Genomic DNA, 27,297 nt, shown 5'->3' on the forward strand with positions numbered 1-27,297 from the left:
GCCCCTGGGCCCCTGGCAAAACCATCCCGCGCCCTGACCACAAGGTCTCTCTCTCTGCCTCCGAGGGCACAGGGATAAGATGTGAATAAAGCCATCTTACCACCCTCATGGGAGACCTTTCTCTATCTTCTTCATCACCACTGCATTGTAACGCTGCTGGCTGCCAGAGCCAGATCGAGGGGCTGTCCCAAATGGACTCCAGGATGCGACTGGTCGCACGGCCCTAGGAAATCCTTGCTGTGCTCTCAGGGAGCTGCAGCCTGCTAGGCAGAGTCAAGCGGTTACAACATAAAGGTACTAAAAAATGGTACTACCTAGGGCAGCATATATCAAGTTACGAATCATGGAAATGCTAGCTTAATGATAAAACCCTTAATTGACACTTTATTGTTAAAAAAAACCCCAAAGAGCATAGTTTAATAGCAACAGCAGAAACTTATTTTTATTCTATTGTCACAAGTTATTTTCACCTTTCATCAGACTCATCTATACAAGACAGAAGGCTAGGGTCTTTTCATATTTTTTGAAAGAAAAATTTGACATAGAAAATATTTTTCCTGCTTATTTAGAAGACTTGTAAAAATTCTTGTAGTTGGGCAACTATTTCTGTATCCACAGTTTCCATAAGGGCATGAAAACCTTGTTCTCCCAGTAATTCCTGCTGTGCCTTTAACTTCTCATAGATGAACTGCTGCAATGACACAGTGTGTACCGGGTCCTTCAATGCAAGCTGTGGAAAACATGTAAATGAAAAATATATAATAATGCATTAAAAAATATTCTATGACTAACACATTTTGATTATAACCACAGCTCAAGAAAGAAATCTGCTTTTATTTTCTTTGTACTTACTTGAGAAACAAGAGGAAAAACTTGTGCAAAACAAAGACCAAATTGATTATTATCAAGGCAAATATCAGTTTAAAACTATTTGAAACCATGTCAAATCATGCGTCTTACACTTTAAGGTTTCACACTTCTACAAGATAAAACAATTTCAAAGCTGCTTTATTAGTTACTGCTCAATGAGGTTCCTGTAATTCCTAAAAATCAGACCAGATCTTACCAAGGACTTTAGTGATGGCATGCACTATGGTCAGTTTTATTTTATTAGAAAACAAAACACTGAAAAAGCTGAACTTGTTTAGACCACATGACAAACAAAATAAAATGTTCATATGTATAAAGAATAGACACACTTCAGTACTGATATCTATAACCTCATCAATCCAGCTGGATTATACAATTTTCTTTTGGAAAGGGAAGGACAGAATATTTGTCACTATTTTCCCACATTAGCTGCCTTTTAATGGAAGTAAAAACAGGTAAAAGAGACTACATTGACAGAGGATGTATTGCAAATGTCAGTGTCAGCAGACACGTGGGACACGTGGGCAGGGCTCAGGATACCGATAGTTATGCCACATTTGTCCCTCAGTCCACCAGGCTGGATGGAAGGGGATGGGAGATGGGGACACCTGGTACTTCCTGCATCATATAGAAGTAGGATGTTGAAATCAATGGCAATTAATGCAGACCTGTGATCTGTTCATCTTAGTGTCAAACCCAAACAACACTACTGTTTATGCTGGAAGGTCAGGAAACTATTTTGCTGTTTCAAGGTAAAACATGATCATTTTATTACCTATTCTTACCACTGCACTCTTTTCAAAGGGGAAGTAATCACAGTAATAGTTTGGTACTCTGTAGGGGTTTTTTTAGCAAATGTATTTTGAACCTCTAGAATATAATAGACTTTTCTAACAAAATTCCTGCATCACAACTACTCTAACCAAGATTTGTTGAAGTTACTGGCATCCTTTTGTAATTAAAAAAAAAAAAAGTTTGCCTTGATCAGGAAAGAATCTACCAGTTTCTGAATGATTTGCATTTGTTCACCTAAAATCGTAATTTAGGACATATAATGCATTTGTAGTTAGTTTCTGTAAGTTCATAGCTCTGAAGAGTCATGTATAAAATTACTCTAAGGAATTTTGCACAGAACAACAGGTATTTAAATACAAGTGTTCTTATCCTTGTGACCCTGACCAAAGCCACTAAATCATACCCTCCACAACTGGAGGGTATGATTGAGTGGGACAGGGGAGAGAAAATATAACAAAAGGCTTGTGGGCTGAGATAAGAACACAGAGAGATCACTCACCAGTTTCTCCTATGAGCAAAACAGCCTTGACTCAGGGAAATTAATTTATCACCAATCAGATCAGGGTAGGGTAATGAGAAATGAAACTAAATCTTAAAACACCTTCTTCCCACCCCTCCCTTCTTCCTGGGTTCAACTTTAACACTAAATTCTCTACCTCCTCTGGAGCAGCTTGGGGCTGGACAGGGGAATGGAGACTGCAGTCAGTTTATCACATGTTGTTTGTCATGCTCCTTCCTCTTCACACTCTTACCCTGCTCCATCATGGGGCCCCACCCACAGGAGACAGCCCTCCATGAACTTCTCCAATATGAGTCCATCCATGGGCTGCTGTCCTTCACTAACTAACTAATCCAGTGTGGATCCCTTTTTTTCCACAGGGTGCAGTCCTTCAGGAACAAGCTGCTCCAGCATGGGCTCCTCTCTCCATGTGCCCACAGGTCCCGACAGAAGCCTGCTTCAGTGTGCACTTCCCCCAGGGTCAGACTCCTTTGGGTATCCACCTGCTCCAATATGGGCTGCAGGTGGATTTCTGCTCCCCCACTGACCTCCATGGGCTGCAGGGGCACAGCTTCCTCACCATGGTCTGCACCACAGGCTGCAGGGGAACCTCAGCTCTGGCACCTGGAGCACCTTCTCTCCTTCCTTTCTCGCTGACCTCGGTGTCTGCAGAGTTGTTGCTCTCACATATATTCACTCTGCTCCCTGGCCCTCACCATTCAAAGCAGTAGCACTCTAAACCAGCAGGGACTTCTGTAGTATGATTAATGTTTGCTGCTGGAAGCATCATCTACTGTCTGTAAACCAAATGTGACTTAGAAGTCTTCAGACCTAATTAAGGAGTTAATACACTAACTTGTTTTCATTCAGATAGTCCCATCAGGATTTCAAGTAAATGAAAGAGTTTCCTGCAACAACAACAAAGTTGATTTTCTTTCGCTCTACTTCTCTGGAACTTGTATTCAGAACTAACAAAACAAATGAAATAGTTTGATATAATGAGTTTGCCAACAATATTAGCCAGAGAGCTGCAGTCTTCACTGACTAAGCAAACAAAATTTTAAGTTTGGAAGAACAGTAAGCATAGCGGGCGAAGGACTATATATTAAGTATGTATGCTGAGCTCCTAGGCATGTGGCCATAGTTGTTTTATTGAAATGTGCCTGATTCTGATAAGGCAAAACAAATCTATTTTCCAGTTAAAAAAACACCAGAAAATTCCAACAGCTTCTTAGTCAAAACAGCTACAGACAGGAAATAAAAATTTGGCCAGTAACTACACACTATTGAAATGTGCTTTATGCTGCTCAGTGAAAACCTGGATTTGACTAGCTTTTCATTATCTTTACAGATTGATCTTGAAACTGGATACACATGCCCACCTTGGGGCTGGACTAAAGAAACTTCCACCTCACGGGTTGTAAACACTGGCTTGAAGCAAACAGTTGAGAGGTTTTGCTGATTCCCTTTAGGTTGTTCTTGATTTTCTTATCACATTACATATTCGTTCCCTCTTTTACTTTACCAGTGGTATCTGCTACTATAGTTTTCAGGTGGGTGCGTGGACTGGTGCTCCTACAGAGAGGAAGAAACTTCCATCATACGTAGGTAGGAGTGGGCCCAGGTGATGTTTTGTTTTTAATCCAGTTTTTAAAATCAAATGCTAGCTGTGCTTTCGAAGCCATGATTAACAATTCTGATTATTATCTGACACTTCTGCTACTAGTGACCTACCCAAAGGACCTCTACAATTTTGAAATTAATAGCCAAGTGTCACATCTCAATTTCTGCACCATCTACAAAGCTATATACAGAGCTTTTTCAGTTAGGATTCAGAATGAATTTATAGCAAACATTCATAACAACTACAGCCCACTTGCTTTAACAGCTGCAAGAAATTGCATTTGAAAGAATAAGAATATAGTGTATACTAGAGTTAGCTGAAAAAATGACAGTGTAGAAGGCTTAAGTCAGAAATATATCAGGAAAAATTAACTAAATATAAGAACAAGACTAAAATAGACAGTTACTCTTACACAGGAGGCTTGAAAGGAGAAAAACAAAGGATTTCCATAATGCTTAGGAATCTAGAAAACACAGCAACCATGGAAATAGTTAAAATTTAGACTATGAAATCCAAAACGAAAATGAAGCTTGGATGTTCATGTATGATTATTTATTCTCTGTAAACCTTCCAAGAAAACAAAGGCTGAAAAAAGGTCTTTAAGCCTACTGTTAAAGAGCAGACGAGGAACAAATCACAAGCAATTCTTAAGAGAAAAAAGTGATATGCAAAGGAAGATATATGCAAGGGAAGTAAACCAAGACCTTCGTTGTGGTGTTGTTATCAGTTTGGTGAAGCTCCTCCTTATCAAAGCACATTTATCTTTATGCAAATGGCCAATAACTCTGTATCGCATGTGATTCCCAGAACAGTTCCCTCGCTATGACTGTGTTCATTGACAATATAAGGTGTGTTGTATCCTTTAATGATACAGGATAATTCAGTGTACCCTGCTTTTCATTTTGCCTGACATATCCACACTGAAGGTAGTCCATAGCAAATCTAACAAGTCTAAATTCCTCAACATATATCCAAAATATTGAAGTTAACCTGCAACTGAAAAATTAACGTCTGCAACAAAGCCATTAAAACTTTAGCCAGGCAGCAATGAAGTCTGACTATATTCAAATAAAACTAGGAACAAAAAAGCATTGTAGATTTAAATTTACTTTGCTTTTTAAATCTGATTAACAAACAAAACATCCTTCTCCCTGTTGATATATAGATATATATTGATCCCTATTGATAATCATACATACATTATATATCTATATTGAGAGATTATTCAAAACCACTAAGAATAAGTACTATAACTCTGCAACAAACAGCTAGAATTTAAGCCCACAAGCAAGAAGATAATTTAACAGAGTCCAGAGATGCTTTTAAGAGTAACAATTACAGAACTATGTAATACATTTTTAAGGACCACAGAAAATATTTCTGCATTTTGTTTAAATCTGAAATTGCAAGTCACTAGGAATTTCTCTTAAGGCATTTCTAATAGCAGAATAATATGGAAGTATTTTTGCATATCTTTAAATATATAGATATATTTTTTTATATTGCTTTTATAAATATATTCCTATATATTTATTAGTATTTAAAAGAAAAATCTACTAACAAACCACAAGTATACACTGGCTTCTTTGTAAGAGTTCTTTACATTAGAAAAAAATTCTATGCAAGCACATGAATTCTTTTAAATATGAGAAATTTAGCCTGCCATGACATTTCAATAAAGTTTAGCTCTCTGGTTTTTTCAATAAATTCTTTCTATATTGTGTTAGTATTGTAATGTTTAGATTTTGTGAACAGATGGTGTTTATTTTGATAACAGTTACCAAGATGCAAAAGGAAAGCAGAAGCATAAGTGCTGTTGTTGCAAGGTTTGGCATTAAATTTTCTTTTTTTGATCCAAAAGATGAATTTTCCAAGAACAATAGATCAACCAAACCTAAAAACAATTTAGTGTAACAGAAGTGAAGCACATAATCAGGTCTATGACTGAATAACAGATCCAAAACTTACCATTTTTTTCCTTTTATCTTGTTCTGTGGGAGGTTCCTCATCTTCTGTAACCTTCGGCTCTTCAAAATGAGACATTAACATGCAGCTAAAAATGGGAATAAGAACTGTTTTAACATATACTACCATTAAAAATAATTTTAAAGCACTTTTGAAAACACAGAACAGATAAGAGAGTTTTCTGAAAGGCAATCTAATAAAAAGTAATTTTTTTCTGAGAACAGTGAATCTAATGAAGCCTGAATGCATGTTCTCTGTCACCTCTAACCATGTAACAATCTCAGTTATCCTCCATATTGTAGCTTAAGTTGTGGGTTAAAAATGCATTTGTGCACATATAAAACAGACTACATATGGCCTTAAAGAAAATAATATAGAAAAACCTACTATTCCTAGCAAGAATTTTCCCCCCTTTTCAAGAAAGTGCTAGACAAGCACTCTATGCTAAGTCAAAGTGGTACATATACAAAGATTGCAAAGATGTCTCATGGCATTCATGTTTTTCTGTGAGATCTTTAACAAAAGGACCTGGAAACTTACAAGGACAGTGCTATTGGTTCTGCAACAAAATCTGCAAGACACTGAACAAAGGTTTTAAACTCATTTTTTGTTTTGCTTCACCCTCAGTTGGCAAGTACAGCCATATTTTAACTATTATAACTATTATTATGAAGTAAGTATAAAACCAGAAAATATGAATAAAAAGACCCAGTTTGAAAGTCAGAGGTTTTCCTGTCTGTTGAAACAGTCTGAATGGACTTTATAAAGGCACTGACAAAAGCTCTCCTGTAGCAAACATGCCTTTCATTCTCTTTACATGCTCTATGCTGAAAGAATTGACAAATATTCCACCACTTTATCAAATCTTTTCCTGGAATTTCTACCTTAAAAACCAAAAGGATTTAAAAAACACTCAGGCAATGACTACTTGCCACCATGCATCAGGTATGATTTAAGACACGAAGGACACATAATTCACATATTACAAAGCACCAAGACAGATGCAGATTATTGCTCATTTTCAGTCCTGCACATTTTTAATTGCTGCATTCCACTAGCATGTGAAATGCTCCATCAGTTAAGATGAATAACCCATTTTGAAGTTACTAAAATGAAAAAACGGTTGTGATTTTTTTACGTGGTATTACATGATTTTACATGAAAATATTCAGACTTACTCTGTTTACATAGTTAGTTTACCATTAACATGTGTTTAGAGCTGTATGAAACACTTGCCAAAGACCATGGCAAGCAGAGTCAAATGCTAACACAGAAGCCATTTCTAGTAAAGGGATTAGTTATTTCAAAATAATACAGCTAATTGCATATCTCCTCTGCTCACAAATGGCTGCTTACATCTCAGTTTATTAAAGGAAAAGGAGACAAAAATGTCAACTATCAAAACATACAAGATCGACTTAACTTTTTCAGACCTTCATAAATTTTAGGTACCATAAAATTCAAAACACAAGGAGAGGAGAGAATAAAAGAAGAGATGATGATAAAATTCGGAAAAATCTGGGTATTGGTGAGACAAGACCAGAGCAATGGAATGCTCCCCTTTCCAAAATATATGAGGTTTGTAAAGCTCTCTTGTAATTATCCCTACAATGAGAAACATGAACACTAGGAAACCTGAGTGTAACCCCTTTGTATTGTAAGATAGTATAAACACTTCCATAACCTGATTAAAATCCAATCTAAATCTAAAACATGACAAGACTTTTACCTCTTCCAAAATCTCACTGCTTTAACTACAACAGTTTCTTTAAAATCCCAGTTTAAATGTAGTCATTTAAAGTGGTTAAGCCACTTAAGCCATTGCTGTTGTTTACAATTTTCCCTGTACATGTTTACCCTCTCTTCATCCTTCAGTGGCTGAAGTTCTATATTGCTTCAGCCTTGATCTTCCTGTGTTAAACACACACATCATTAGATTTCCTGCACTACAATAACTAGCTAATATGATTATCAGTGGACTACACATTATCTTTTTTCTGAACCAGTTTGGATTTAAGCCATTCTTCTTCAGTCTGGAGAGCCACAACAATGCACATGATTTCAGATGACTGCTCTCACTTTACTTCCAAATGATGTCAAAATATATTACACAAGTGTCAGACTCTTTCAAACAGCTCTTTCAGTACCTGTCAACATAAGTATGTCCTTGGTTCAGTGTGGCTATATTTTATGAAGTAAAAACAATGCCCAGAGTTCGGAAAAGTAGTGACAAGTTCTACAAGCCTTCAGGCTTAAAATATGAAATAAACTAAGATGAAGTTTATTTATTTCTCAGTGAGAACTCTTTTCAACAAGTGCTGGCAAAGCAACATGTTTAGAAATAAAAGGGACTCTGTAACATTGTCTCCAATGGTAAACAAAACACAGTGCCAGACATTTTGCATATTCCCAGACTTTGGAGTTACATCTTCTTTACTGAGAGTCAAGAGTTTGGTGGGAAGTACTTTGGCAAGCAGTTCTTAGGCACAGTTCAGGCTCAGCATGAGCGTGGACTGTTCTCAACACACAGCTGTGTGCGTACCACCTGTTCAAAGTGGAGAAGAACTTAATACATTGCATTCTGGCTGTTCTGTGCCACCTGGTTTCAGTGGCAGCAAACATCCCCTTAAGCAGTTAATTAACTAGCTCAGATACAGTCTGTTCCTTCAGCATGTAATGATCAGAAAGAAAATGCTTGATTCTTAGCATCAGAGCATCCATAAATTCTGTTATTAGCATATACTGTCTGTAAGAATATCCTGCAGGGCATCTGTTTTTAATGTTTTACAACTCTCCATTCTAAAAGTGTATAATCATTACAGAGATAAAAATGACATTAAGATCTCTGTCCAAAAAATATCTTACTATTCATTAGGTTGTTTTTTTTTTCCAGCTTTGATGGACTGCCACCAGTAACCAGAGAACCTTCAGGAGATGAATGAGTGTGGTGCTGGGAGGCATAGCACTGTGGACACCCCCAACACCTTCCTGCCACAAGCAAGCTCTTGCTCCTAGCTCGGGAAACTGTCTTTTGAGATATATCCTGTAGCAGCACATGTGTTACATGGAACAACTGGAGAACTGTCCTTGTGGGATATGCTTTCAAGTTCTCCAGGACATGAAATATTGTACACCAGCTAAACTCACATAAGGTTCATGTCATACTCAAAGAAACTCTGAGCTAGGGTGGTCCCTATCAACACACAAGCTTGTTGTATTGAAATTTTATCAAGTAAGCAAAAAGCAAATCTAAGCATATGAATGTTTTAAGACATCATTTAGTAGATAACTTAATGGACAATATAAAACTATACTGTCATTTTAAGCACTCTTTCCCCATTGCAATTGTTCTCTTTTAAGACCAAAAGTTTCCTGTCTTCCTAAAATACGCACTCTTGAGGAAACAGAACTCTAACAAGCACGTTTTAATTGCGTACAGATTTTTCAAATCAAAACACTTCATATAAAACAGTATTGCTACTGTTAAACCCAACAAAATTAGATGTTCTGCTTACTCTTTGTATGTTCCTGTTTCAGAATCTTCAGTCATAACATCGTGCAGTCCTTCCACTGAAATGTTGATGATACCACAAAATTTATCTTGGATAACACTGTAAAAGAACAAAATTTATTTTGGATAACATTGGGAAAGAACAGGAAAGTGACTTAGCTAAAGGAACTGCACAGGAAATTTGCTCAGCTGTAGAGTACATTTACTGAGAGGTATTTTCCTTGCTTACTGCTTAGCTGAGCATGCTATCAAGCAACTAATTCAGTATTTTTCTTTAATTACAAAAAGGCTTCAAAATACACAAGAAACATTATTCTTAAATATAATAAAATGTAATGTGCCACTGAAAACCTAGAAGCAACTGCAAATGGAATAGAAGAAAATAAACATTAGCACAGGAGTCAAGAACTGAGTGGGAAGGGCATGCTCCTGCCAGCAGGGAAGAGAGTAGTAGCTTCTATTCCCAACACATTTACACATTTTCTACTGTCACTATTCAATGCATAAACCTACACAACCCCTGAGCAATGGCTGCTTGTAAAGAAGATACACTCCCCTATTTACCAGTATTTCTTCACCCTCTTAGGCAGCCAACTCCTCAGAGAGGGTAGAAAAACCCTGCACACACCCAGTTCTACAGGAATGTCACTTTCCTGACTGTACAGAGCAAGATCAGACAGGATTTATCTGTTTAAACACAGGCACCTCCTGCCATTTGACACACAAGGCTATTTAACACTAATGCAAAGGGCTGATACGTATCACTTGGGACTTAAAAGGCATGAGCACCTTTACTCAGCATGACCTGAAGGCCTAGATAGGTCCACAATGCCCAAAATTGCACTAAACATATTTACATTTGCCCCTGCCTCGAGAAAGGATGTGCCTGTAGGGTAAGGGTATAGAAACATGATCTCCCCATGATGGATAAAGTCGGTGCCACCAGGTGCTAGTTAATGGAAAGCAGCCAACTGCTGCTTCTGCTCCGTTTCCTGCTGCTGTGGATTTAATGCCAGAGACATGCTATTGTGGAACCTTGGTTCTTGGACTCCTACTCTGGGAACTGCGAAAGGGTAAAGACAAACTGCAAGTGAAAGGATGTTCATCTCAGGAATACCTCTAGCTACATGCAGCAAAGAAAGAGAAAGGACCTAACTGGTGATGGTAAACTACAACTCTTTTCCTGGGACTGCCATGGACTGAAGCACCTTACTGCTCCATTTGGATTTCAGGCTTAATTCTCCCAAAAAGATGCTGCTGCTCCCTAAGAGGCAGATGCAGAAGCAGACACATTCCATTTATTTACAGGCACTGAACACAAAGTTCATATATTGTAGTTTGATTGTAACTGATCATTGTTTTAACACTGACACATCAATTTCTTAATATTCTTCCATTTCCTTTTCTTATTTGGGATGAAAACTGAAGACATGCATAAACTGTAGCTTCTTATACAATAGCAACTGCTTTTGAAAAATTTCTTGTCAGACACACAACAGAATTTTACACATATGACAAACAGTTATATAGCAATAGATGCCTTGGAAAAAGTGCTTATGAAGTTAGAATACAAAGCATAGAAAATATTTCTTCATATTTGTTTTGATAAAATTGTAATTTCACTCATGATCATTTGTTTCAAAGGGATTAGTTTTTTTCTGCTTTTTAAATTCAGCTACTGTTGTATGCCAGGATCTGAAGTTTATTTTGTATCATCAGTCTTGCAACTCCTGATTTCCACAACATGAAAACTGACATAATTTTTACTGCCTGATTGTCAGCTATGTATTTTAAAAGACACTCCTTTGCCAATCACATTCAGAAGAGCAAAGTATAACATGTTGTGAGACTGAATCCCTGTGAGGTTCTGCAGACAGCAAGCAAACAACCTACTGACTTCACAGCACAGCTGAGAAAGCTGAACAGTACCTCAGCCGCCTGCACAATGAGCCCTCCAAGACACAGCAGGTTTCTTCACCAAGTCAGAGGTCCTGCCTACCACACCTCCCATTAAGACTCTTTTGCCTCATCCTCCTCTTTGAAACACATCTCTAGGAAAATGCCATTAACACGGTTAGTATTTTCCAACATGAGTAAGGTTAATATTTTCCAACAAGCTGCCCTCAGATTCGCATCAATAGTAGACAAGAGCCATTCAACTGAGAACAAATGTGAACATTTCGCACCCTGGAAAAGTAAACTATGCCCCATTCATACGCACTATTTAATAATAGAGGTTGCTGTCCACTACGTCTATTACTTCTTCCTTCCAAGTTTCATGAATCCCAGAATGGTTTGGGTTGAAAGGAACCTCAAAGGTCACCTAGTTCCAACCCTCCTGCCATAGGACCAGGCTGCTCAAAGCTTCAACCTGGCCTTGAACACTTCCAGGGATGGAGCATCCACAGCTTCTTTGGGCAACCTGTTCCAGTGCCTCAGCACCCTCACAGTAAAGAATTTCTTCCTGACATCTAATCAAAACCTACTCTAAGTTTAAAGCCATTCCCCCTTATACTATCACTACAGTTCCTGAAGGAACAGTCCCTCTCTGGCTTCCCTGTAGGCCCCTTCAGATACTGGAAGGCTGTTGTGAGATCTGCACACGATCTTCTCCTCTCCAGGCTGAACAGCCACAACTTTCTCAGCCTGTCTTCATAGCAGAGGTGCTCCACTCCGCTTATCAACCTTGTGGCCTCAGGACTCGCTCCGGAAGTATCCTGTCCTTCTTATACTGAGGGCCCCAGAGCTGGATGCAGCACTCCAGGTGGGGTCTTGTCAGAGCAGAGCAGAGGGGCAAAAACATTTTTCTTGGTAATCCCTCAAAAGCACATACGGAAATCATTAATTTCTTGGAAAGGATATTCTTACTTTATGATATAAATGAGAAATAGTATTTCACTTCTTTCTTTAGTGGAAGATTCATGACAGTTTTTCTTTTTTTTAAGGAAAACAAAGTATGTAGAACACCTTTCAAACTGCTTGCCTGCAGCTTTCAGTAAACGTAATACCTTTTCTTTTCTCCCCTTTCTTTTTTCCCCCTTGCAGGAACCCAGAGTGCAGAGAATATTTCTCTGCCTGTTTTGAAGGGTTTTATCCCACTGAACAACACTGGTTTTGACCTTTGTCGTTGGAAAAAACTGCCTACTCTTAGAGAAGAATTAGAAACTACACTAGTGTAAATTAGGTGATAGGCTACTATGTAAGATTCTCACAGGGTGAAAAATTTAGAGGTTTTGGGTTTGTTAATGTAGTAAATAAATAAAAGCAAAAAACATCAAAATGGAGGATTGTTGTTGTTCTCCAAACCTCCTCCTTCTTCTTCTTCATCTACTCCATACTCTGCCGTAAAAGTAGTTTGGGATGATTGGACAAAGAATTCCGCAGTTCCTGGCTGTGTTACTAAATAATTGGTAGAGAAGTAAAAATAATGTACGTTTTTAGTAACCATTGGTTGATTTACCTTTAAAAAGGCCGTTTAATCTTGATAATTCGGCTTTTCTCCTGCATTCTCTGCTTTGTGCTATGTCTGGATCATGCTAGAGACTGTTTCTCTGGTAAGATTTAATAAACAACTATCAAGAAGTAGCGAAGGCTGAGAGTCCCGTTTGTCTCTCAAACCCCTGGCAAGGACTTTAAAAGATCTCTCCCATCAGGAGAGGCATAATTATGGCATGGTCAGTGTCACCCCTTTAAATGGGACATACAGTTTCTTTCTACCAAAAACCCACTGAAATATTTACCAAGCATGGAGCTATTAAACAGTGCAACTATTTCTAGAAAAGAAGACACATGCATGTGAAAAATAAAGATACCATAGACTCATGCTTTAAAAAATGAAATCTCAATTAAAGTTCAGTGGCAATATAAAATACATAAGGTCTTATTTTCATAGATGAGAAAGCAAGTCATGCCACTCAATGTAATACCTTTTCAAAGAGACTAAAATTAGCCTGCTTATTTCAAGAAATAATTAAGAAGTCATATGAGCAGATTCAAAGAAGACAAACGCTGTATTCAGATGAATTTTCAAACAGTTAATATGTTTCATACTAAAATCTTAAACCTGGAGGAAGGCAGCATTTAAGCAGTTCCCCCCTTGAATTGCATATAATCCAGATTAGCAGTGAAACAAACAAAAGCATCAGGCTATAACTGGTTTTATAACCATGCAGTTTTCCTAAATTATTGGGACAAAGCCTCATTTGGTATGCAGCAAAAATAAAAGACCCACAATTAGGACCTAAAACACTCCATAACCCAAGTTTCAAAGATACAATGACTATATTTTCTTTTTATTACAGAAAGGATATTTTATGCTGCCTGTTAATAAAATTCACCTTACCAGTAACAAAAACAAAATTTAGCATTCAGTGCAGCTTCCATATGAATAAACTCAAACCTTCTATTTCAAACTTTGCATACTTTTTAGATAAAAGAATAAAAGCTTTGCATAGGACAACACAGACCACATCTGTTCTGAAAAAAAAGGCAGGATTTTTTTTTCATTCTGTCTATAATTTCTAATGCACTCAGCTACATATACAACTTTTTTATTATCCTGAGGTTTTATGTGAAAATTCAAAATTTTACTTCAATTATATAGCTAACTACTGTAGATAAAGCTCTATCACCATGTTAAAACATGTCTTGACAAATTTTTAGTGGTGCCTAAATAAAATGGACCCCCTATCTGCTTTGCACATCCCTCAGAGAGGGAGAAAAAATATTTTTTTGGAGATTGAAAGAAAATGTTTTCTGCTTTTCTACATTCACCAGGATGAAGCAATAAACACCAAGAAGAGTTTCATTTCATATCTTTACTAGTGTACATATTGAGAAAGCTTAATTAATTCTTTATTCTTATCTGAGCCAAGGAAAGAGGTGGAGTGGGACAAATAGAGATTACTTTGCACATACTGTAAGTGACGTAAATGATTATTACACCAACACCCCTTAGGAGCTGCACAGTACTAAGGAACTCCCATAGCAGTAAAGCAGCAGCTAAGACAATCTTTCAAGGGGAGTCCTGTGACTGACCATAAACCTGATCTTCATGAAGCACCACTTTGCTTCATGAGGGCAGACTCAACTAAGTCTTCTAATGTATTCCCTAATGATTTTAATAGACATATGAACCACACATATACATGAAAGGGTCAGTTTCCTGGAGTGAACATTTAAATACAAAAGATACTGACTGCTAAAAAAAAAAGGCATTTCCCTCACAACTGCATAATAAATCTCTCAGTTCCTTTTTAGTCTGATCCTTGTGTTGGCAAGCTGGATATTAGAGAATGTCTCCACTCCAAAGGATGGCTTTCAACTGCTCCAACTCAGCTTGCACAAACAGCTACAACACCAGTTTCCTTTCATGCTCCATCTACAGATGGTGAGACTCATACTTGGCAAACAACTCCCACAACAGCTTGTCAGTGAAAAAGATGCACCTTCTGAGAGAACCTCTCATGCCTTTCTGTAGGAAACCAGAGCCTAAAATAACGGCTGCTCCCTGCCACATTTCTTTAAGTTTATTCAGTTTCAACCTTTGTGCACACCCAAAACTCCTCTGTAAGAAAGGCATAGCAGCATTTTTAGCAAGAAAAACTTAACTAGTTTCTATTGCATTTGAAGTCCATTATTTCTGAAGGTGCCCATGTAAAATTAAAAATTTAGAAATATAGCACATAAAATTGCTGAACCTACTACTGTGCAACCATTGATTGTGCAGCTGTTACTAAATGAAAACAAAATTAACATTTATCACAAGGAATTATGTAGGACAGACATAAAGTAACAAAAATGGGTTAAAGAGGAAGAGACTGCAGTGGATTAGCCTCTGGAAAAAAGTGCATAAATTACATCCAGTGTTTTCCCTTCTTAAAAGCATTTGCCCATTATATTTAACATCTGATCTTAAGTTAGAAAATTATTTTAAAAAATAGTTTCTACTCAGGTAGTACAAAACAGTTTAAGCTTTTGTCCAAAGTGTTCCCTAGAAGTATTTGATCTATTATACAGTAAATTACAGTTAAATACAGTATTATTTCATTACATTACTAACAAACAACAGTGAAGGCACACCTGCACATTCACACCCATTCAGAGCAGTCAAGATTTATGCATGTCCTGGTAGCAGATAATAAATTTTCCCTTCTGGAAAAGAACTGCAGATGGACAAACAGGATGACTGGGAGCTGCACAGCCTGGATACGCACGAGTTACACGAGCAGGAAAGAGAGGGGATAGAATAAGAATGCTGAGGGCAGTTCTGGCTCAGCTGGAGAACACCACAGGGTCCAGGCTGAAGCCTGGAACAGCAACATTCTTCTACACAGCTTAAATCAACACCATGGAGGAAAGTCTGTCAAAGCATTGTTCCCCATTTTTTCTTGAAGAAAATGGTCTAACTGTAAACTGTGTAACTTATAAGCAACACGGCTGAAATCTTAGGGCACACACCTGGAGAAGATAAACAGTATCTACAAAACTAAGTCCCATTAGTTGAAAATTTTACAATATTGGACTATTTGGAACATAGTTTTATGACTTTTAATTCCTGAATAAAGTATGAATTACTGAAGTAACAACCAGGAAAAAAAAATCGCAGAAATTCGGGTTGAAAATAAAGCTACAACATACTAGACATAACCGGATAATAACGGAACACCAATATTTTAAACAGAAGTAAAAAGTTAAATGCAAACTATATAAGAAAATATCTGTATTTGAAGATGAAGCCTTCACTAAGAACACATACCTTGACCTAACACTTCCAAATATAAACCAAATACGTAAATGTTTTCAGCCATTAATTTAGCATTATGTATTTACAGTGTAGTGTATTTCTTCAATTTGTACCTCTTATCTAGCTAAAACGTCCCTCAAAATATTACTACGTAGATGCCAAAGTATCTTTTATTGACAATAATTAACCACTGTCTAAGGTAATTATGTCTTAGACATAATAAATTTGGTCATTAAACTTTGGTAAATTTCAACAGAAATTTAGTTTTTCTTAACTCCAGTTTGGGGTATTTCATAAAATGATACAGATACACACTAATAAAAAATATTTTTATTTATATATTTTTATATTTATTTATATTTATATAAATTTATATTTAATATATTCATTACACAGACTGAACACACAACTTCGTATATTAAAATATGCTATAGGTATTAATAGAATTTGTATAGTTTTAAATTTTTCTCTTACTCAAGAGTTTGAACATGCTAGCTGTAAATGTACTTTTTTCTACTGCGCTTTATTTAATAGAGGAAGAGTACAAACTCTATTACAATAAACACATGAAGCACTGTTTTCTCATTCTCCAAGATTTCTTGGCTTTGTGATCCTACTAAGAACTGATGTCTTGCTTGCTTCACAATAGCTATGGAATTTCTATAGGAATTTACATCATTATTAAGCAAAATAAATTATAGGGTACTTTATACTGCATGTATACTTGAGCCATAGGTGAAAGATTCCTACAAATAGGGACTGAGGTTAATAAACTTATCCATGTCAGATTTAAATGACATATAATGAAATAATCCATAAAGTTGAAAACATTCAGGAAGCAAATGATGATGCAGAACCCAATTGTGCCATTTTCCACAGTTCTATCAAGCAGTTGATTTTAATCAGTGGAAGTATTTTTACAAAATTGAGTTCTTGATTTCTTGACCTTTCATATGACAGTTAACACCAAATCAAATGAGTTAAATTACAATGATGAATGTTCAAACAAGATGACCTGTGCCTGACTTTCTGATGCTGTTCGCTTGAGCAGCCTTATTTGATCCAGTTCTGAATGTCCCACTGATTTCTGAGTTAGGGACTGCACTGAGTCAGTTATGTTGTATCTGCCAGGCTGATAAAAGCCATAATATTCTATACTCTTTTCCCCTGAGTTTTCCAGCACCTTTAGTTTCTGCCTAAACTGAATAATTTTACAGGTTAAGAACAGGATAACAGCACAAGCCAGAATGAAAAAGGCTAGTAAAATGTCAAAAGCTTGATTCAGCTTTTCAACCTGTTGTGTACAAATCAGGGTTGTTTTTAATGATACAGGAGCAGCATCTGTTGTAAATAACTGTTCTCCTTCTACAGTTCTATTAGAAGGTATAATTTCTGCTGGTATTTGCACTGGTAATGTTGATAATACTGTAGTTGCCTCTGATGGAATTTCAACAGCATATTCCTCATAGGGCAATGGGGTAGAAGATGTAGATGTAGCTCTTTCCCAGAAAGTAACATATTTAGTTTCTGCACTGACAAACTGTTCCAGTGTGCTGTGCCTGTTGCCTTTATGCCAGGCCATCATCACAGCGGTAGTGCTGTGACGCACCCCGAAGGATCCCAGACTCGGGGTAGAGCCCAAGCCGGCTGTGGGGCCAATGCAGTTTGAAAACCGAGCCCACTTCATATAATGCAAAGGTCTCCCACGCATACTCCGGGGATTCTGACAGTGGATTTTTGCAGAAACAAGAGATGATGCTAGCCAATTAAGTAACCCAAGCATTTTGCAGCTGCAGTTCCAAGGATTAGAACTTACCTGTAGATGAGTTAAAGATACTAAGGGCTTGAGCACTTCAGGTTGTAACTCTGTGATATTATTAAATGCTAAACTGAGTACTTTAAGTGACTGCCCCATTTTTTTAAAGGTACCATTGCTAATAGTGGCTATTTTATTTCTATCTAGCTGTAGATACATTAAATTGTTCAATAAAGTAAAAGTGCTGGAATTTATATTTTCTAAATCATTATAACTTAAGATTAGCTGGCTAAGGTTGTTTAATCCAAAAAATCCATTTACAGCAATACATTTTAGCTTGACATTTTTCAAAGACAGATATCTAAGCTTGTTAAGTCCCTTAAATGCAAAAGGCTGAATTGATCCAATGGGATTGTGAGACAAAGAAAGTCTTTCAAGATTTTTGAGCCTTCCAATAGCATTTGATGGCACAAGTGTTAAGTTGTTACCTTCAAGAAACAAATATGCAAGATTTTCAAGATGATGAAATGCTGAATCTGATATCCATGAAATCTTATTATTGGCTAGGTTTAGTGTTTGGAGTCTTATCATTCCCAAGAAAGTCCCACTTCCAAGGACACTGAGACGATTTCTTTGAAGTGTTAAATACCTAACAGAAAGGAGATCACTAAATAATCCTCTGGGAAGAAAAGCTATTTGATTATTCTGAAGGTATAAACAATGAAGATTGGAAAGGCCTTCAAAGATTCCTGGATCCAGGTGTTTAATATTATTGTTATTTAGATGCAAGTAGCACAGTTTGGGGACTTCCATAAAAGCTTTTGGGTGTACATACAAAATACTGGAGTTATCCATGTAGAGTGCAGCAAGCTTCTGAAGGCCTCTTAGTCCATTTGGAGTGACATGTGATATATTATTTCCACTGAGATAAACAAGAATTGTTGTTTCTGGAAGGTTCCAAGGGATGCTTGAAAGCCCTGCATTACGACAGCTAACTTGTCTCCCTGTGCAGAGCTGACAAGCAGATGGACAGCCAAAAGCCTCCTTCTGAAGCAGCAACAAAAGAAAACAATTAAATATATACAGGAATGCTCCTGGGCAGGGTGGAGAACTTTGCAGAACACACATATCCCTGTCTTTGGCCTTCTTACTCATCTCTGACTTCACTATTAGAGATAAAAAGAAGTATATAAATATTATTAATTCAAATATATTCATTATATTTATTAATTACTATTAATTATTTAAATCTATGTGTACAGTTTTTTAAATATTAGCATTGCTCTCAAGATTGGTATTTTACATATTATCCTTTCATGCCAAAAAGCAGTTTAAAACTTAAACTTACTAACTGAACTACACAGAAAACACTTTTCCAAGTAAATAGACAATTAAATAAATGTACTGCCAACATAGCCAGAAAATATTTAATTGGCTGCAGCATAAAAGCATCTAAGCTGTCAAAATAACAGCTTCTATTAAATTAAAAATACTATTTATCAACTATTTCTTATAGTTAACCATCACTAAGAAATGTTTCAAAAGCATTCAGGTAGAAATGCCAACTGTAAACAAGTTAGCTTTCACTGGCAGCTCACTGACAATTTGAGTTTTACTTTTATAAAGCTGAGTTACATTTAAAATAAATAAAAGCAATTCCTTACCCCAAATCTGAAGTTCATTGTTTCCGTTATTTTGCTGTTGGCAGTCCACTGGACTAAGTTATAAGCTGACTGACTACACTTATCTGTGAAACCTTTGGAAAGGCAGTATTGCTGCGTACTACAGCACTCACATTTTTGCCCCAGGGTTTGCAGCAGTTTGCTCAGGAAACTAAGAAAGAAGTGCCTAAAGTCAGGTTGCCATGGATACAGGAAACCCTGGGACAGGAAGCCATTTTATCTGTGCTTCAGAAGTATTGTTGGAAAGGAAATCTCAATGATTTGTTTCTAGAAAACCAAGAACTATCTTAGTCTGTAACTGCTAGGTTTTGTTGTTTGGTTTGATTTTTTTTTTTTTAACTGATTTAACTAGGAGAGCTCGAAGGAGTTTTATCTTAGTTAGGTATAACTTTCAGAATAAAGCACAACTATTTGTAACAGCACTATTGCATTACCTGCAACTCCCTTATCTTTCAGCCAGAATCTGAAACCCTTTATTAAGTCAGTAGCAACATGTACACTGTTCTCTGCCTACAGAGCCAAACTGCTGCCACACGCACACACATTCCAGTGGTCCAGCTTAGAGGGAAAAGAGACACTCTGGAGGGAAGAGCCCAGTGCCTCCTGTCCCCTGGCAAGGCACACCCTGCCAGCAATCCCAGAGAAACCTGTGAAATCTTAGAATATGAGACCCATATGATGTGGTACTAAACTGCTATGCACTTGTGTTATTTCCAACTTGACCCAAGCACTATGTTAAGTCTCACTTTAGGCCACACTTTTTAAAGCAAATTTATCCACAGAGGACTATGGGACGGTGTCTGATTCTGAGAGCCACACCTTCAGTGCACAGCTTTCGTTTCCTGCAGTGTCCCCTTTGCAGAAAAACGCTACACAAGCTATAAATATCCCTCTTGCCTAAGCTCCGGAGATTACACCCTCAGTTTACCCATCACAGGGAAGAAACACTCGCAAAGTCCAGTCACATCATCAAAGGAGGAAGGGGGACATTAAGCCTACAAATAGCAACGTAACTGTAATCCCATTATTTTACTTCAACGAGACCTTCTGCTCAGCAAAAGAAAGATGACAAAGCCCATCAGTAGCCATAGCCAAAAAAGAGGCACAACACAGCAGGAGAATCAGTGATCTCACACAGGAAGCATGAGTTCACGTACGGGGTGAAATGTAACCCAAATGTTTTTGCCTACATAATCCAATCTGAAATGCAGGAAACACATGAGAAAGGGACGCCGAATAGACAAGGACATGCTTTTGTAGAAGCTTTCTTGCAAGTATCTTGTCTAAAATAAGAAATTAGCAAGTAAAATTGGTCTATGGGCCATTTCAGACAAAGCCCGTATCAGTTACAACCCAGAATTAGAACTGTATTTGTTTATTTTTTTCTGAGACCAGTAGATCAATAGGAAAACTAATTGCTCTTTAGACTTGAATATTTATTGTCATGCTTACATTTTTCACAGTATTTAACATAATTGTTGACATAGAGAAAAGTAAAATAAGATGTCATGTCATTTACCTAATGGGAAAACACTGTATAGTTCCCAGGAAGATTGGTGAAGTATCCTGGATGTGGGGGACAGAAGAGTAACTGAAAAGGATTATCCAGATCAAATGGAGTCAGATGAGGGGATAATCAGAGATTGACCAAAAATAGAAAGTGACTTCAAACGCTTATTATCTTCTACCTAAGCTTCACTACCTATAGTCTATTTATACGGATACCTATATGTGTAAAAAAACCCAAAAAACCCCCAAAAAATTATTCTTCCAAGGTGCGCTATATGAAACAACCCTTTACAGCTAAGTAAGTCAAATTAAAAAAAAAAAATTTAAAAGGCAAATGTTCATAGAGCTCTCTTTTTGCAAAATGTCAGAAGCACCACATTTTGAAAAACAAAAGGAATTAGTGAAGCTCTATGGTACATCAGCATGAAAATTTAGAGGAACCAGTAGAGCAGTGGCCACATAAAAGAAAGCTGATGACCAGTGAATGTCTCTGTGGTCTTGTACTGAAAATACCTTATGAATACTGACAAAATTTTTATTTGAACCATAGCTCCACTGTCATTCTGAGCACATCGCTGACCCTTCTGCTGTTGAATCCCATGCCCAAAATGGGGGAAAAAAAAGTCCTAATCAAGATCATGGCTTCTTCCATTCTGCACTAGGAAATATAGAGAAAGTCCTGTTTTACACTTTGTAAATACTGCACCTGAAGGCCTGCAGGTCTGACTGCAATGTAATTTAGAGATACTATTTTGTTAATACTACGTATTGTTAAAGTATCTGAAAGCAGTATCTGTTAAGAACAAGATGCAAAATTATGTGCCACATAACTGATACCATTTTGGGGAAAATCATAAAAAAGGCTGGGATACACGTATAACTTGGATCAGCATTTCTCAAACTGGCTTGTACTTGAACAATAAAATTCATTACTTTTTGAAAATTGTATGAAAAAACCCAGGAAACACAACAAGCTTAGGCAGCTCTCATAGTAATACATTTTATTCACTGACAATTTTGTTCTGCAGTGAGAGAACTGCTAGGTTTGTACCTGAATACAGCTTCACATGGTAACAGAGAATATTATTTTTGAACCCACAAGTGAATTTTATCTTAATATACTAATATTGTTGAAGTTACTAATGCTATTGGCTTTTTAACAAAAAAATCTCGTTCAACAGTGATTCCTTATAAATACAAGCATGAAGCTTGAGTAACAGCAATTTGTCAAATTGTGCATAAAATTATGGGTTCAAAGTAATTGAAAGAACATACAAGCACTCCACCCAAGTTATATTAAAGCCAATATAATGAATATTAGGTAGCACAAAATAATCATCCAAATCCCATTTACGTATAGCAGAAAACATGCAAAAAGTTCAAAAACCAGGTTAAAAGTCAATTTCTGAGAAGGGATTTCATGCTCATAATAACTACAAAATTATGGTAAAGCTCATGAATGAGGACAACCAATTTTTAGCACTGTAATTATTCTTTTAAGCTTGCAAGAGTGAATCTATCTATTGCCCTCCCATTGTATATTTAGCAATTATCTCCTCTTGCAGGTCTTACTTTTATTCCCCACAGGTAGGCTACTGTACAACTTTATTTTTCAAATACCTACTTCCTTCTGCCCACACTATCTCTAGATACGAATACAAATCAAAGTAATTCAGGTACTAAACTACTGCTTGGGTAGCATAGACATCAACATTTAATTAACATCCAGTAGGCAGGTGAACTGTTGACACCTTATTAACTTATCAGATCCCAAAACACTTTTCAGTTTCTCATTATCTAGTTTATCTAAAAATTTATGATTGTTTCCAGTATTGCAGATTCCTTCTAGTATTTAATATTTCTGTTTAAGTAAGAACCCTGACTTGCTGCTCTGTTTCCTGAAAATTTCTCTTCCACAGCATGAAAACTACAGAATTATTTTTCCCATTAAGGATATGAAAAGAAGTTTCCAGTCTATAAATCTAATTTGACCTTGGACTCCAGTAAAATAATATGACAGAAAGCTCTCGTGAAACTAAAAGCTCACTTTGAGAAATTGTTAGAATTAATTTCTTCTCTTTATTCAGAAAACTAAGTCTTCTATGGAGCAACCACTAAGTTTGTGAACAAAACAGTAACATAAAGAAGGTTGGCCATGAATGTAACCCACAGATGTGATATGCTGACAATAACACTATAGCTTTAGCCTTTACTATTCACTGCAACATTTAGCAAATTCTGTTTGAAGTATAAAAGCATTAGTGTACTCAATATGAAAGCAATTCAAACCAACAGGTCCAAAGAACTCAAAGTAATTTCCTAAATTTCAACTTCCAGAAATTTAATCAAAACTAAACCCAATTGCAAAACCACACTCTGCCTGCTAGTTTAGGAGACAGGATGGGCATACACTTGGCATTAGCAACTGATAGCTCCAGATATTTAACAAAAAGAGAAAATTTGAACAATTCCTAACAACTACTACAGAGACTACCCACACACAAAATACAAAAGCTGTTTCTTAAAAGTACAAGCTTTCTTTATACTTAGGCACTTTTTTAATATCAAAACTTGATGCTTTGTTTTAAACCCTCACTTTCTCATTAAATTGTCTGAATATGAAACATTATTGTTTCAAGACAGTACTTATTTGCAGAAGTTCTTGTAGAGACATGGGTTGTAGTGTTTATCACTTCTGGTATCTTATCATAATAGTCTGGCACTGTTAAAGAAAGTCACTGAAAAATCTCAGCTGCTCTCTGGCAGTCTCAAATTTCAGAGAGTATAGCACAGAGAGATAAGCAGAGATATCAAAACAGCTCAGAACAAACCCAGCTGCAAAAACAGCTGTAAATCTATGCTTTGGGTTTTTTTTTTTTTTTTTTTTTTACTTTTGTTAAAATCTTGTGATTTTTACACATTTTTAGCAGTATGCTATACTTCAGTCACTACTTACTCAATATTTAATTTGCAAACATGTAAATCATACATTGCAAAGAGTTTGAAGAAAGAAAGCTAGTTAGTCTGTTATCTTTCACTGTCTTTTATATAATTAAAATGTTAAATTTTACGGTAAATCATAATTAAAATAGTTTTAGGATAGACTTCTGAAATTTTTTATATAGGCCATAAACAAAAACCAGATAGCAGCAGCCACCAAACCCTTATGACTGCAGTTTAGTTTTTTGCAACAGTTTAGTTGCAATTAGTGACATAATTTTTTGCCATGACTTGGTACAATTTTCCTTGAAATCAAGGCTTAAGGGTCTTAGAGGAAAAGATAATGTGCTCCTGACCAGACCATATTAGCAATCAAGTGTAGGAGAAAAAATGATGGACACTGTGAACAAGAAGTTTAATGAGTGCATCCTTTTGCCAGTGCCATAATGTGACATGCAATTAAAGAAGTTGGCAGTGCTCCATGTAACCTTCTGAATTATGCAGACTCTGATAGTCAGACTAAGACCAAAGCCACAATTTTCACTCTTATCATTAAAACTGCACTGATACCTGTCAGGCAAGCTAAATAAATCCAAGGCCAAACAGTGATGACAACTGCAAAATCATAATTTAAAGAGCTCCTTTAAATGCTAACAGTCTATTAGAGGCGTGGGTGAGCGTACCTTTAACTAGAGGGATTAAAAAAATGGAGAGGAAGATAAAATAGCTTCAGAGTATCATCCCTATAAAGAAAGGAGGATGTACAAGTAATTATGCAAGAAATTCTGACTTTCTAAATGAGGACATAACTATCCTGAGGAGAATATGACATTTTATTAGGCACTTTCTTGCCATCTACTAACATTACATATAGACAACTTTTTGAGAGGAAAATTAAAATTTCTAACTAATTTTAACAAATGACAGAGGCAAAACTCTATAATAACCTAATGAAGATTTATAATTGCATACTGCAAGTACCTACACTCACAAAATGCCAGTTATCTAACTGGCAGAACTCATACTGGCTGACATATCAGACTTGATACAAAATGAGAAAAAGCAGACATTCATTTACATAAAAATTAGAAACCTGGAGCACCTCTTAACCCTTTCCCCACAATACATAAACATATTTGACTCAAAGGGGTAAAATAAAAACTGCCACTACTCATGTAGCAGAAATCAAAATGAAGAAAGATAAATTAAAATACTTTGTATTTTAGAGTCTCCTCTACTTTAGAGTGGTACCACTCTACACAGGTAGGTCCACCAAAAATGAGCCTATCCTCAAGGACCAAAATTAGTGGCCTACTTTGGAAAGGACTGACTTTGAATAAAAGGAAACTTGGCAACCTCCCATTCAAGAGTGACAGACATAGCAGAAATAACACTCACCTGCAGAAGGGGAGTGCTTAGCTTTCAGCATGGTGTCAAATGCTACCTGTGGGTACAGTTAGGCACCACCCCAAACCAAGCTGATCATTGACACTATAATCTTTCCAAAATCTCTTTCCGTTTCTTTATTAGAGAATAAAGGTTCCTATCACTCTTTAGCATCCTTCAGTGTTGTTTGTGTTCTACTAAAATACACACAACTGTAGGAATAAAAAAGATACCTACTTAGCCAAATAAATCATTAAAAGCTTTCAATATCACCAAAGAAGGACATTCCAAAACACTAGTACTGACATTATACTGCAGTAAGCAAGCTAATTATTTCCATATATATATATATGTAGGAGAAGGGAACATAGTACAATTTTAACCACTTTCGCATCAGGAACTACAAAGGATGCTGAAAATCTCAAAATGCAGAACCCTAGATAGTGGCGGGGGCCCCACACATTTTCCACAATAAATAGGAGGTAGAATGCTGCTATTGACCATATTCACTAGGCACTATTTTAGGGACCAGGGGCACATCTAATAAAACTCAATTCAGTCTTGAAGAGCACTCCTGAAGCTGAATGTTCACAAGCAAGCCATTAAAATTGTAGACAAGCTTGAGTATGACTTAACTAGACCAGGAAATCACGACATTTGTGAATTTACTCAATCCATGTTGCTGTCACATTGCATGTCTAACACTCTAGCTCAGATACAATTTTCCTCCAAAAAACTTCAAGTCCTCACGTGTTTTTCCAAAAGCCATTCCTGGTAGAGCTACTGTGTTGTCTATCCACACTTTCCTCATGTACTGAACATGGAGACACTGTAACTCCACAAATGCATCCTTACTGCCTGAATATTACTGCACCCTACTGTTATATACAACAGAGTAAAGGCAAAGGTCTTTAACCTATTTTTTGAAATAGTAAGATTTTTTTAAATAAATGAATGAAAACAGACATGGATGGATATGAGTGACAAACAGGCAGTAAGAATACAAAATGTGGAAAATACTGCCAATGCATGTATCTGTCAAACACAAAAAAGTGCTAACATCGATTGACCGCACTTGGATAGCAAATGCAGACAGTTAGGTATCATTTAATTTGGGGAAACCCCTAAGTAATACCAGGAAATTACCATTAAGTGAAAAGGTGCTGCAACACACTAAACAGGAAAGCAGCAGTTATTGTTCTTTTTTTAATATGCATTTCTAACCACTGACACAATGTGCAGCTGTGGGAAGATAAACAGGATGCCAGATCGAAGGACATGCATACATGATTAAAATGCAGCACTACTGTTGGTACCAAAAGCATGTCATTTCATCTGTCTCTGGATGGTATTGCCTACATGAGAAAATTACAGTGTGGCTAATAATTTGTCACTTTATAACCTGCTTAGTCAAACTAGTCAGCCCAAGAGCCACTGTGAACAATTGCTCTGCAGTGAATCCTGTATTATCTGCTCTAAAATCCTTCACTCATGACACTGTCAAAGATGCTGTACTTGAAACAGAAAATTATTTGTGTCGTACTGGTTTTAAATTAATAACGATGGAAGTTTTACCTTCCCCTAAAATGCAGAAAATCCCAAGTTCCACATATTTATAATTGTAAACATGATCACTACCTAGAGAAATACCTAATATCTATGAAGTAATACTATAGAGTTTAGATGGAGAATAAAAAAGGTCACTGTTTAATACTTCCCCTAACATTTTATCCATAAAACAACTCTGAGGGAAGAATGAAAACACATGTTACCTTCATTTCCCCTCCCACTATTTTTGTCTGCTCCCTCTCTTTCCTCTCAAAAATAAACCAGTGCTTCAGCTATAGTCTAGAGGAAGCAACTGGCAAAAGGAGGAAAATTCTCACAAAGTGCTAGACACAGCACAGATGCCTGTTTTCCTTACAGCAGAACTTTGAAAGTCTGAGCTTGCTACTGGTACCAATCTTGACCATCACAGAGCAGAAAGCTGAGGGAAGAATCTCACCCTCACCTTG

At 36.7% G+C, this 27,297-nt stretch overlaps 2 protein-coding genes across 8 annotated transcripts in view; both read right to left on the reverse strand.

The window, feature by feature from the left end:
* Positions 1-415: 415 nt before the first annotated feature.
* The window catches only part of IPO11 (importin 11), an 82,070-nt gene continuing 55,188 nt past the window's right edge, over positions 416-27,297 (reverse strand). For all 7 annotated transcript variants that reach the window (XM_042028268.1, XM_042028272.1, XM_042028269.1 and 4 more), the window contains 3 exons: positions 9,269-9,364; positions 5,757-5,841; positions 416-730 (listed from right to left, as the gene is read on the reverse strand). In XM_042028268.1, coding sequence (XP_041884202.1) covers positions 566-730; positions 5,757-5,841; positions 9,269-9,364 — 346 coding nt within the window. In that variant the 3' untranslated portion in view covers positions 416-565. The remainder of the gene's footprint in view (positions 731-5,756; positions 5,842-9,268; positions 9,365-27,297) is intronic.
* LRRC70 (leucine rich repeat containing 70) lies at positions 16,325-19,859 on the reverse strand. Its single transcript, XM_042028275.1, has 2 exons — positions 19,430-19,859; positions 16,325-18,931 (listed from the first exon to the last, which is right to left on the reverse strand). The coding sequence occupies exon 2, from the start codon at positions 18,918-18,920 to the stop codon at positions 16,995-16,997; it is 1,926 nt and encodes a 641-aa protein (XP_041884209.1). The 5' UTR covers positions 18,921-18,931; positions 19,430-19,859; the 3' UTR covers positions 16,325-16,994.

Source organism: Corvus kubaryi, unplaced genomic scaffold (assembly GCF_017639235.1).
Source record: "Corvus kubaryi isolate FWS band 111438036 unplaced genomic scaffold, C.kubaryi_AGA036_p1.0 37308, whole genome shotgun sequence".
Classification (NCBI taxonomy): Eukaryota; Metazoa; Chordata; class Aves; order Passeriformes; family Corvidae; genus Corvus; species Corvus kubaryi.